The 12181-nt window shown below is 35.5% G+C and overlaps 1 protein-coding gene across 3 annotated transcripts in view; it reads left to right on the forward strand.

Annotated features, from left to right (window-relative positions):
- Positions 1 to 2637: 2637 nt before the first annotated feature.
- Positions 2638 to 12181, forward strand: part of BANK1 (B cell scaffold protein with ankyrin repeats 1) — a 340362-nt gene continuing 330818 nt past the window's right edge. For all 3 annotated transcript variants that reach the window (XR_005215918.1, XR_005215919.1, XM_037830343.1), the window contains exon 1: positions 2638 to 2935. Coding sequence is in view for 1 of the 3 variants with exons in the window: in XM_037830343.1 (XP_037686271.1) it covers positions 2866 to 2935 (70 nt within the window). In the remaining 2 variants the exon portion in view is untranslated. The remainder of the gene's footprint in view (positions 2936 to 12181) is intronic.

Consider the following 12181-nt stretch of genomic DNA (forward strand, 5'->3'; position numbering starts at 1 on the left):
TTGTGGCTGTCAATATGCTGCTAGAAAAAAGAATGCAAGGGAAGAGGTCAATGGATCCAAGAGTCTGATATATTGAGAAACAAGAAACCAACTGTGGCTGGTTTTTTGTCCTTCTGTAACAGAAGTAAAATCAGAAACCTGTGATTACACACTGCTGGTGGCATTCTGACTGGAAAAGCCTCTCAGTGGGAGAATTACTAAGTGCCTCTTCCTTGAGAACAAACATCAATCAAAAGATAACCCAGGATTTCGGACAGTATCCTCTACTTAAGGGAGAGAGGAAAAAAGTAAAGTCAACTGTGACTAAAGAGATTGAAACTGAGAAACAAGACCAAAATAAGTGAAAATGTTTCTAAAATATCTTTTCATAAATGCATGGGCAAAGTTAGAATACATGTAAGACCTAGACATCGCATCTATGGGGTGTGTGTGTGTGTGTGTGTGTGTGTGTGTGTTTATAACATCCACACATTTTCCTTTCTTTATGAAAACAACGTCTACTTCCCCCAAATAGCACCAAAATTATAATGAATTACAAGTCCAGCTAACTCCTATTTTTATATATATAGATGTTCAGTTCTGTGGGATTATAGCTCTGTGGGAAAGTGGGAGGGAAAACAAATGCAATTTTTTTCAGTATATATGTATATATATTTTTGCCTATGGTGTCTATGTAATCTTTGACAATAACATCAATGACATCATGTGACCTTAAAAAAAAAGGGAGGGTTGTAATTGAGAGGACAGGCTTTGAGTTAGATCTGGGATTGGATTCGAGCTCTGTCATTTAAAATTTTTAAAACTCAGATTCCTCACTTGTAAAATATGGTTAAAGCCACATTGTTTTGAGAACTAAGTTACATGAACATTGTGAAACACATAGTACTTGACACTTAGAATACTTAAAAAAAGTAGCATTTAATAGTAACAATAATAAAACAAGAGAAAAATAGATTATAAATTACATTATAACTTTTGAACAAGCATTGTGATTTCATTGGTATATGAAACAAAAATAAAGCTAGAATAAGTTTTTAAACATTGATGGAGGATTTTAAAATATTTTCTAATACAAATCTTATTAAATAAAATAATTTTTGAAAAAATCCAGCCCATAATTTTAAACACACTTTTCCTTCCATTCTACTATTTCCCAGAACCATATTGACATAAATAGTGGAAATGAGCCTCTGAAAATGTACTCAGTTTTCCTATTTCTTATTTGCTATGTGTATCATAGGAGACAGTGTCATAAAATTTTATACCTGGTAGTGACTTGAATATAATTACTGCAACTTCTCATTTAGATGAGATATGCAAGGCTCGGGAATACAGAGTTGTCAAGACATCCGCAGAACAAGGCGCAGAGTCAGGATGTCAGAGGGCAGCCACAGCCTACTGACTTCTAGTCCAGTGTCCTTCACACAGGAAAGCTGCTCCATTTGTTTGAAAGATACTGCTATCTGAAGACTATCCTTATTTTAAAATGTGTATATGTGGAATTGGTGAGCATCCTGTATTTCCTTGGAATAAACTGAAGTGCCTTTGAAGATTTGAATACTTGTAGATCCTGCTTACCTAGAGAACATAAACTGGAGAGTTTATGTCCTTTCCTTCCACCTCAAAATACTGACCAGAGCAGCTGTTGTTGGAATATAGACTAGCAAATGTATCACTTAGGACACTGGTTTCACAATGGATTGGTTTAAAAAGACTTATGATTTCCTAAGAATTGCATTTTTGAAAATACTGAGCAAGTTTATATGTGCCAGAAATCCACACCTTGTAAAACAGGTCTCCTAATAAACAGGTATTTATTGAAATTAATACATTATTTCATAAGTTAGGTAAAATATTTTGCTCCTTTATTTCAAGTTCAAAAAATCTACTTAAAACAATGAGGTTAAAGGAACTATTGGAAAGCAGAAAATACAATAGTTTTCAAATTTGTTGACATTTCACCTATTTCTTCATGTTTTCTTCATTATGTTGTAAAGTATGAAAAACAAGTTCAGTTATTTGATGAAATTTTCTTCGATACTTGATATTTATGGTATTCCTAAAAAAAGACTTCATGTGAGAGAAATAGGGTTTAAGCAAGCCTTTCTTTTAGGTTTCTTAAAAGAGGAGGGAGGCAGAGTATTTAAACTTTGAATTATTACCAAACCTTCAAATAGGTCTTCAGAAATATTTTCAACTTCAAAGGGTAAATTACTAATTTAGAGATCTTTGAGAAAAGAGTGACATTTATTTTAAGACCCTGGGACAACTCTTCTGGTTTTTCCCAGTCCGGTATTTCCCACTCCTGCTTGAGTTGGATTTAAATTTTACATGGGATTTAAAGTAAGTTTTATATGGGATTTAAAATCACTTTAGAATTCATGAATTTAGTTTTGAAAATCTCGACAAAATACATCTACATTATATCTATATTCATATCTACATCTATATCTGTATCTATTATTCCCCCTTTCCAGCAATCCATCAGGTATCTTGGATGAAGTTTGGGGCAAAAAGAAATACAGTAACAGGAACAAAGCCCTAAAGACAAACTGGGTGGAAAGGTGAGAAGAGAAACAGGGCCAGAAGTGTCAAGGCTGAGAAACTAAAGCAGCTGAAAAGGGTGCAAGAGCAAGCCCCAGAGCAGTTTCACTTCCTCCGGGCGCCCAGCAAAGCCAAGCCCTGAAATTGTGGCCAGAGCCTCGGGGCTGCGTTTCCGGAGACCTAGGCCTTGGGCGCCCCGGGTGGGGAGCAAGCAGGGGAGCGGCGGGACCTAGAGAAGAGCTAGCTGAGAATCTCTCCGGACTGGAGTGTCCGGGACTCTGCGGGCACCGGTCCACAGGCCCCTTGGCTTCAGCCTCCGCAATGCTTCGTGGAGCTCCCGGAAAGGCAGACGGGAGCCAGGACAGGCTGCCGTGCGGCCTGGCGCCCCCAGGTGGGTGGTCGCGCGTTCGGAGTAGCTGGATGGGGAGGCCTGACAGGATGGCTCGGGAGCTTTGCAGAGACTGAAGGGTCACCTGTTAGGGAATCGTTGTACTAAAGCCAGTGCAGGGCTTCCTCTTCCAGCTGCTGTCTTTGATGGCTTCGCGGTGCTCCCGGGAGGGCTCTCCTCCACTGGCTTCCTTGATGGGGATTCTGGACTGAACAAGGTGGTAGCGCTCAGTGTGTTCTGGCCAGCGTGCACTGACAAACGGCCGCCAACTTTGATTACCTGGAAGGTTCAAGCTAACTTCGAGAACTAAATTACATAAACGTTGTGAAACACTCACATAGTACTTGACACATAGAATACTTTAAAAAAGTAGCAATTAATAGTAACAATAATAAAACAAGAGAAAAATAAATAAATAGGTTATAAATTACATTATAACTTTTCAAGTTCAAGTTCAAGAAGACCCGGGCAGATTCTCTGGTGTCTAAAATCATTCTGGAAAGTCTTTCAATGTCATGAGCCTGTTGTAAAGTTAAGTGCAATCCTAAAAAAAAATTATGTAAAAATTCAGCAACACTGCCCAGTTGTAGAATTGCCCATTTTCCTGCCCCACCTTATAAAATCTAACCGGGTAAATTGCTAGAATGGACTGTGACTTATTGTGCAGACAGGTTACTTTATCTAGAACCCCTGCCACCACCTCTCCACTCCACAGGCTTTGGGTACTTGTTAAAGGAAAAAAGGAAATTTGGTTGAAGACATAAATGAATTCTCAATTCAAATGGATCTCAAGGCAGTTGTAGTCAGTTCTTTTAAAAGAAAAATATATTTGGGAATTGTATAATATTATTAAAAGTGTTCAATTTTTAAAATTAAAAAAAGGCTTCATTCAGGTATCAAGGTTACTGGAGACATTCAGGCTGAATGAAATTCTATTTATTTGCTGACTAGAATTAAAGTTTTAATAGCTTACTAGCATTTTTAAAATAATGTAATTTTGGCTTTAGCTGCTTCTCCTGGCTAGAATATTTTTTAATATATAAATTAAAAAGACTGCTTTTTAGTTAAAATGGGAAGTACACTTGTGACAATGGAAAATGACAAGAAAGGAATTAGAGCCCATGATATCCTAATATATTAACATTTCAAATACTGAACATTGATATCCTTGAAAACTGTGGCTCTGTGGCCTTTGATAGCCTCTATAAATAAACTAGCCATGTCTTTTCAACCTTGAGCAGGTAAGCTATTTTACTTTAGCTTAATAATTTAGTTAAATTGAATGGGGTACAATTTGTTTCAAACTTCTGGATTGAGCAGTTTAGGCAGAAAGTGAATTTTACTTCACTTGATACCCAAGTACTACTTTGAGCGCTTGTTTTAGTGAACAATGCCAAAGTGATGTGAACGAACTTGTATCTCATTCTGATTATTTCTGTTTCCCCCCAAGCATCCCAATACCACCCCACCTTCCTTTGGTCCCTGTCAATATAACTTGCTTTAGTTCCTTCCTATTTGGCTGAAGTAATGGAACTTTTCTTTTGCAGTCTTTTGATATTAACCCATGACCATTTTCTTGATATGAGAAGTCTTCTAAAGAACTAGTTCTTAGTATTCCATATTTTTTATGGAGTTCTTTTTTTGTGAGTCCTTTCCTTCTGCTTTGGGTTTTAACTTGAACTTCATGTAGCATGGTAGGGACCAGTTAGTCCAACTGCCTCATTTTAGAGAAGAAACTGAAACCCAGGGGAGTGATTTGCTGGTGATCCCATTCCTAGTAACTAGATAAAAATAGTTCATTCATCAACTTGCTAACAACCTTTTATCTCCCCACAAGAGTAGCATAGTAATATGAACCTGAAATTATAAACACAATTTAAAATGGTAAGCACAGCAGCATGCCTAGGAAGATACTGTATTTCTAGCAGTGGATGGCTGATTTGTAATGACACATCTGTGTAGGGAGATCTAATAACTGCTGAGTGTCCAACTTGTCCTTTAATGGAAGAAGAAAACATATGATAGTCAGTACTAAAACAGTGTAAAAACAACATACAATGGAGGAAAACTCCACATAGAATGTATTTTGTGGTTTATGTTAAATAACTTGAGACTGTATTGCAATGTCCAAAAGATTCTATCTGTTTGATTCTTAAAGTAATATCTTATTTAATTTAAACTACTACCTTCATTAAGAACTGACTGCTTGTTTATTGAAGAGATTATTACCCACCCCATAGTTTTTGTATTTTTTTATTGACAGTATTTGATGCCTCTGATGGAAAGAGTTAAGTACATTATTAATTTAAAAACAGGTAATATGGGAAGGTAGAACTAGCATCTATGTTCCACCATGTGCTTGGTGCTTATAAATACCTTGTAAGGAATATAATTTGTCTAGGTCGCTCCCCTTTGGCTTAAAGCTTGAAGATTTGAAGCTTTTTGCTCTTACTGCAATCTTGCAACATAGCTAACAATCAAAATATGTCCTACTGATTGAATACCCTGGTTCTATCCTGATAACTGGCAAAATATGCTTTCTTCAGACCAGAGTGGACAGCTTCTGATAGTGATTTTTGCTGAGATTCTAAAGAGGCATAGCTCTTCTAGGGTATTTTCACTTTAACATGGAATAATTCTATAAAATCTAATTACTGAGGATTTCAGGCCTAAACATCAGGGAATTTGGTGTTATTGTTAGGATAATAAAGAGTACTTTTCTGCCAACGTCTATCCAAACATATATCATAGGTGAACATGCCTGATTTATGGTGGCCTTTGGGCTCAAACTGCCGTGGATCAAGTCCCAACTTCATTACTTATCTGCTCTGTGATCTCAGATAAATAGCTAAATTTGTCATTATTGCAGTTTGTACATTAAAATGAGGGAGAACAATTGCATTTACTTTATAGAATTGTTTTGAGGATTGTTTTAGTTTCCTAGGTTGCTCAAAGCATATACCATGAAATGGGTTGGCTTTAAACAATGGGAATTTATTAGCTTACAGTTGGAGGCTGTAAGGATGTCCAAATCAAGACATCAAGGCACTGCTTGATGATCAATATGAAGACGTGTTGCTGGTGATCCCTGGGTCCTCTGCCACATCGCAAGGCACGTGGCAGTGTTTGTTGATCTCTCCCTTTTCTTCCAGGTTTCCTTGATTTCAGCTTGCTTCCCATGCCTTTTTTTTTTTTTTTTTTTTTTGTCTCTGTGTATTCATTCCTTTTATAAAGGACTCCAGTAATAGGATTAAGTCCCATCCTGAATGAGGTGGGTCATACCTTAACTGAAGTAGCTCATCAAAAGATCCTACTTACAATGGGTTTACACCCACATTGGATTAGATTTAAGAACATTTTTTTTGAGGAACATACAGCTTCAAACTATTATAAGGACTAAAAGAGAAAATACATGTGAAGTGATTTTCAGGGTGCCATAGCATTCAGTAATTGCTTAACACATGTTAGTTATTATTTTAGTTCTTAGGTCATTGGTCAGCAATGTCATAATTACATATAAAGAATAGAGTTCTTTTTGAGAAACTGCCTTATGTTGATTTGGGGGAAAACTTAATTAATGAAGCAATCAAGGTCCCAAATCAAAAAAATTAGGGTATGTCTTAGTTTCCTAGGGCTGCTGTAACAAAATACCACAAACTGGGTGGCTTAACACAACCAAAATTTCCTGTCTCACAGTTCTAGAGGCTGTAAGTCCAGACTCAAGGTACTGGCAGGGCCATGCTTGCACTGGACCAGAATCTACACATTCTCTGCTTCCATCGATTGGTCATCGTCTCTCTCTGTGTCTGACTGTGTCCAAGTTCCTCTTCTTATAAGGCTGCTGGCCATATCCGTGTAGGGCCCAGTCTAACCTAGTTTGGCCTCATCTTAATTAATATCGTCTTCAAAGGTCCTATTTCCAAATAAGGTCACATTCATGGGATCAGGGCTAGGACTTGAACATATCTTTTGGGGGGGACACAATTCAATCATAACGGGGGGGGTATGTCTTCCTATTGAAAGATACTGCTTATCCTTGGGGAAATAATACAGTTAATAGTTTTGAGAAGAGAAAAATTGAATCTGTAATGAAAAAATCTAAAGATATATTTATTAAAAGAGCATTAAAAATAGTGTAGTACAGTAATAAAGCAGGAATTAATGGCGCAAAATGTGAGCATGCTGTATTTTACTATATCACAGAGTACCAGTTGTGACACTCTCTCTCTCTCTCTCTATATATATATATGTGTGTGTGTGTATACAGGCATTTTTAGATATATGAAATATATATATGAAATAAAAAATATGAAAAATAAACATTGAACAGAGAATTATGGGATACTTCTCCAAATTATAAGGACTCTATTTTACCACAATATTTACTGCTGGGTTGAAAAACAGAATGTCTTACTGTAATTTTGGAAACAGCTGTGAAATAACACTACAAAGGGCAAACATTTCAGAAATTGTTATTTTAAAAAAATTGTTACAGTACCTTGTGATTCTTTTCTGTTTTAAATACAAGGAATGGTATCTAAGTTTGACTGCAGACACTGAGATAGTCCAGGTGGTGAAAATATCAGATATTGTATGGAATTATACCCCGCCTGTATTTATTTTTCACTCAGAGAAAAATAATGACTCTTTTAGACATTTACCACTGGACAAAAATTTCTTTGTTGTTTCCAAGTGCTTCACATTGAAATAATCCAGAAAGACCACTTTTCTTTGTAATCATAAGGAGTAATTTATCAATGCCTTGTGGTCTTTTGTAAGATTTTCTTTGTATCCAGTTCATTAAAATAAGTTGTTTTATAATACTATGTGTCATATTTTCTTTTCTTCTAAGTTACTCTGTCACTTTTCCATATTAGCGATTTCCATTGCTACATGTTTATATGCTTTCCACATTATGAATAGGCATACTGCAAGATACAAGAACAGTTCCTGACTTGGAACTCCATTTACCAGAGACCTCATTTTTAGATCATGATCAAGGCCGAGAGAAAAGCCTCATTCTTTGGTTAGGATCAATATTCTTATTATTTAATCATTCCAATTTATTGATAGGAACATGCCTGACTTTCGGAGGAATAACAGTGTCAAAGTCACAAATTTTGGCTTTCTTTTAATGGCTGCAATTTGTTGTGCTCTTACTTTGAATTCATATGAAATGGATAACATAATACCTTGCTAAGTGTGAACATTAGAAGAGTAGCACCCACTCCAGACTAGAAGTTATACTGTACAGTATAATTATAAGAAAATATTTAATGAATCTTTGTGTTTTCCTATGAAAACATTCATAAACTGTTGGAATTTCTAAGTTATCATTAGAAGGGATACACAAAAATTACAATTCTACAGTATCGCTAGTATGATGACCTGTAGAGTGTTTCCTGGTACTCTCTGAAGAATCCCTAAGGTATACACATTTTCTACAATGATCAAACATTTTATTTAGTTTATTTAATTGGTTTCCAACTTCCCAGTTTCACTTCCAGGCAGACCCAGCTGCGCTTGTTTTTCTGATCTTGTCTGTCCATGAGTTACCCTTACAATTATTTTCTCTTTACGTGAGCTAGTTTGAGTGAATTTCTCTTTCTTGTAGAATAAAAAGTTTGGGTTAGAGTACCTTTACTTCTAAAAAAATGCCGTTTGTTCCCATAACTTCTCTTCTGTACTGTTATTGCTATTGTTAAAACTATGCCTGTTATTCTTCTTCTATTGAAAATTAAACAAACTGAGAGTAAGGTCAATTCCTTTTTATATACTGAGAAGGTACCCTGTCAGTAAGTCTAGCGATCTCCAGATAAGAATATTTTGGAGTTTCCTGGCTTTAATACTGAAATTAAAAGGGAGCCCATGCAATTTTTAAGTCTCCAGATGTGAAGTCCTTAGAATTGGTGAGTCAATAATCCAATCAAGTGTTAATATTATAAGAGTTGAAAACTGTTACTTTATGAAGTTTGGAGATTTGAGTTATGTAGTTATAAAATTATAACAACAGTGTTTTTCCATGTTTTGTTAATAGGATGTCTTAACTGAAAAATTTAGAGCATAATGCTTCTGGGAGATTTTTTATATATATTTAAAGTGAGGTATACATATTGAGAGAATACTTACAACATTTATCTTAGCAAAAGAGGAAGAGGAGGCATGAAAGTAGCATTATTTAATAACTGCTATTGCAATGTTCCTGCCATATGAAGAAAAATGGCATCAATGATAGGCCACTATGAAAACCTTACAGACAACATCAGTGGCTTAATATAAGTCTGAAGCAACAGAATACATGTTGTATTCACAGATAGGTTGTTTACCAACCTATTTATCAGTAATAGAATAGAAAGTATAGTATTCTCATTAAATTACAGATCATGTGTTAAGAATGGGATTAATAACAAACTTGGAAAAAAAGATCAGAATTCAGTGTGGTCTTGTTAAACTGAAGAGATAGTCACAAATAAATAAGTTCAATTGTAAGCAATTAAGTGCAATGATATAGGTGAAGGAATGAGATTCAGAATGATAAAACATTTTCAAGGGAGAGAAGGCCAAAAGAGACAGAAAAATAAACAGAAACTAAATTGCATAAACTGGCATAAAAATTCTCCTATGTATAATGTGAAGAGTTTTAAAACAGAGGCATGCTGTGATCAGATTTTTGTTTTTAAAAGATCACATGAGCTGCTATTGGTATGATGAATTAGAGAAGGGCAACAAATGGAAGTTGGTGAACAATCAGGAGTTTACCAACCAACAAAAGACAGAGAGACGTGGACAGATTTATTAAAACTTACTTACCTGCTTTTGTGATATGGAGTATAAGGGAGAAAGGTGATGAAAAGTGACTGCTAGGTTTGTGGCATAGGCAACTGAGAGGCTCAGGAACTTTTCATTCATTCTGATGGAAAGGATTGAAGGAGGAGGGGGAGGAGATTGGAAGGACATGAGAGAACATCAAGATTTCAGTTTGGGGCATATTATATATAAGGTGCCTGAGAAACATTCAGGTTGAGATATCAAGTAAGCAATTTGATATTAGGATCTAGGGCATCATGGAACTTAAAAGATTATCTCAGGAAGAGAAGTTAAGTAACTGCAGTAGAATAGGTGGGATGCAGATTGGAATGGATTGAAGGGTGAAGGTAGATGAGGATGTGGATGAAATACAGACAGCCCTTTTGCAAACATGGCTGCCTGAGTGTGGAAGATAGCAGTAGCTGGAGGGGATATGGTATCAAGGAATGGTTTTATTTTTATTTCTGCTTTAAGTTCTGTGCTACTGTAGCAATTAATTGTACTAAAATGATGATGGCATCACGCGAAACAGGATCTTCCCCTGTGGACACTTTCAGAGAAGAGTTTCATAAATTCCATTAGGAAGTCATTCTAATATACACATTTCCTCGTATGTTTAACTATTTCTGTCTTATTCTTTTCCCTTTCTTCTTTCCTTCTTTTCTTCTGTGTTTCTAGATCTCCTCCTCCTTCCTTTCTTTTTCTTCCCTCTTTCTTCCATTTTTGTTTTTGTTTTTTAATTTTTTTTGTATGGAACTCAATAGATAGTAATTGATATTTGTTTTTGTGAAAATTTTGGCACAATATTGAATTATATCTCGGCTTTACTTTCTATTGATCATCCCTTCCCTTTTCATCCAAATTGGACTCCACTGATTACTATTACAATCCTATCTTTGCATACTGTTCAACTCCCTGATTCATCTCTTTTTGTGTCACACCCATTTAATAAAACCCCAAACCTGAATAAGTCTATCCAACTGCAGTGTTCCTGTCTGAGTCTAAGAAACAGAATATTGCTGAACAAAAAACACATTCAAACAGATTGAAAACAATGTACATTTACGCAATTTTTGTTTCATATTAGTTGTTCCATGCAAGATTTTGATAAATGACAGTGAGCTCAAATTGAATTCCCTGAAAAAGAGTGTAGAATGCACATATTTTTTGGATGTCAGATTAATCTTACATGTTTCCATCTGCTGATGGGCAAAATTCAGAAAAAACTTCAAATGAAATTCATTAGCAATTTGATTTCCTTCTCATGACATACCATAGAACAGGTATTATCAGATTAACATTCATAAAAATGCTAGCAAAATTCACAATCCCCCCAGTAGTTTAGAGAGAACCTCTCCACCAGTAAGAGATATTTCCACAGTGACATTTTACTATTTTCTTGATTTTCGTTTTTCTGACTCCTCTTGAAGCTGAGAATTTTTAATTTTTAATACATTTAGCATTTGGATTGCTTTTCCGTGTGTTACTTATTCCTATCACTTACTGATATTTCTATTATGTCTCTTGTCTTAATTTGTAAGAGCAAGTAATATGTTGAAAAAGTAAACCTTGTCTTATGTATCAAAAACATTTTTCCAGCTGTATCATTTTTAAGATTACTTTATGATATGTGTTGCCATTGAACATTTTTAATGTTCATTGAGTCAAATATGCCTATCTTTTCTTTCAGCTTCTGTTTATTTTATTGGCTGAAAGAGACTTACCAACTCCTATGTTACACATCTAATAGTCGACATTTTTTCTGTGATTTTAATTTTTGCATATATAATGTGCCTAGAATTTATTTTTGTGTATGGCATGCGGCGGAATCCAAATTCAGTTTTTAGATAAGGGCCATCAATTGAGAACACAACGTTTATTAAATAAACCATACTCACCCTATTAAACTGAAATACTCCCTTTGCCATGTGGCAAATTTTCATGTACACTGGAACCTCTATTTTGAATTCTCTATTCTCTGTTCTGTTCCAGTGATGAATTTGTTTGTTCCAAAGCCAATATCTGCTATGGAAAGCTTTCCAAAGAAATCTTTTCTATAATTCTCTTGGCTATGATTAAATATTTATTCTTCCATGCTTCTACTTCCCACTTAAAGATTATTTTATCTAATTCTGTTCCTCCCTTTCATGAAACAGTTAGGATGTTCTGTAACTCATAACTTAGATGTATGTAATAAAAGCACTCCAACAATTTAAGCAGAAAGGAATTTAATATGGGGAATTAGGTTTTTGCAAAATTCATGTAAGGACTTCAGGAGCAATCTCTAGGCTGGGTCACCAGGAATAGTTTTCTTAACTGTCCCATCATGGGAATCTGTTATCTCTGTCACCAGCAGGAAGCTGGGGAATCAGAAAGTCACTGAACTAACTGTTGGCATCTGCAATGCACTACTAAGATCAATCTGGAGAGAAGACATCAAGA

This window comes from Choloepus didactylus, chromosome 3 (genome assembly GCF_015220235.1).
Source record: "Choloepus didactylus isolate mChoDid1 chromosome 3, mChoDid1.pri, whole genome shotgun sequence".
NCBI classification, from domain to species: Eukaryota; Metazoa; Chordata; class Mammalia; order Pilosa; family Megalonychidae; genus Choloepus; species Choloepus didactylus.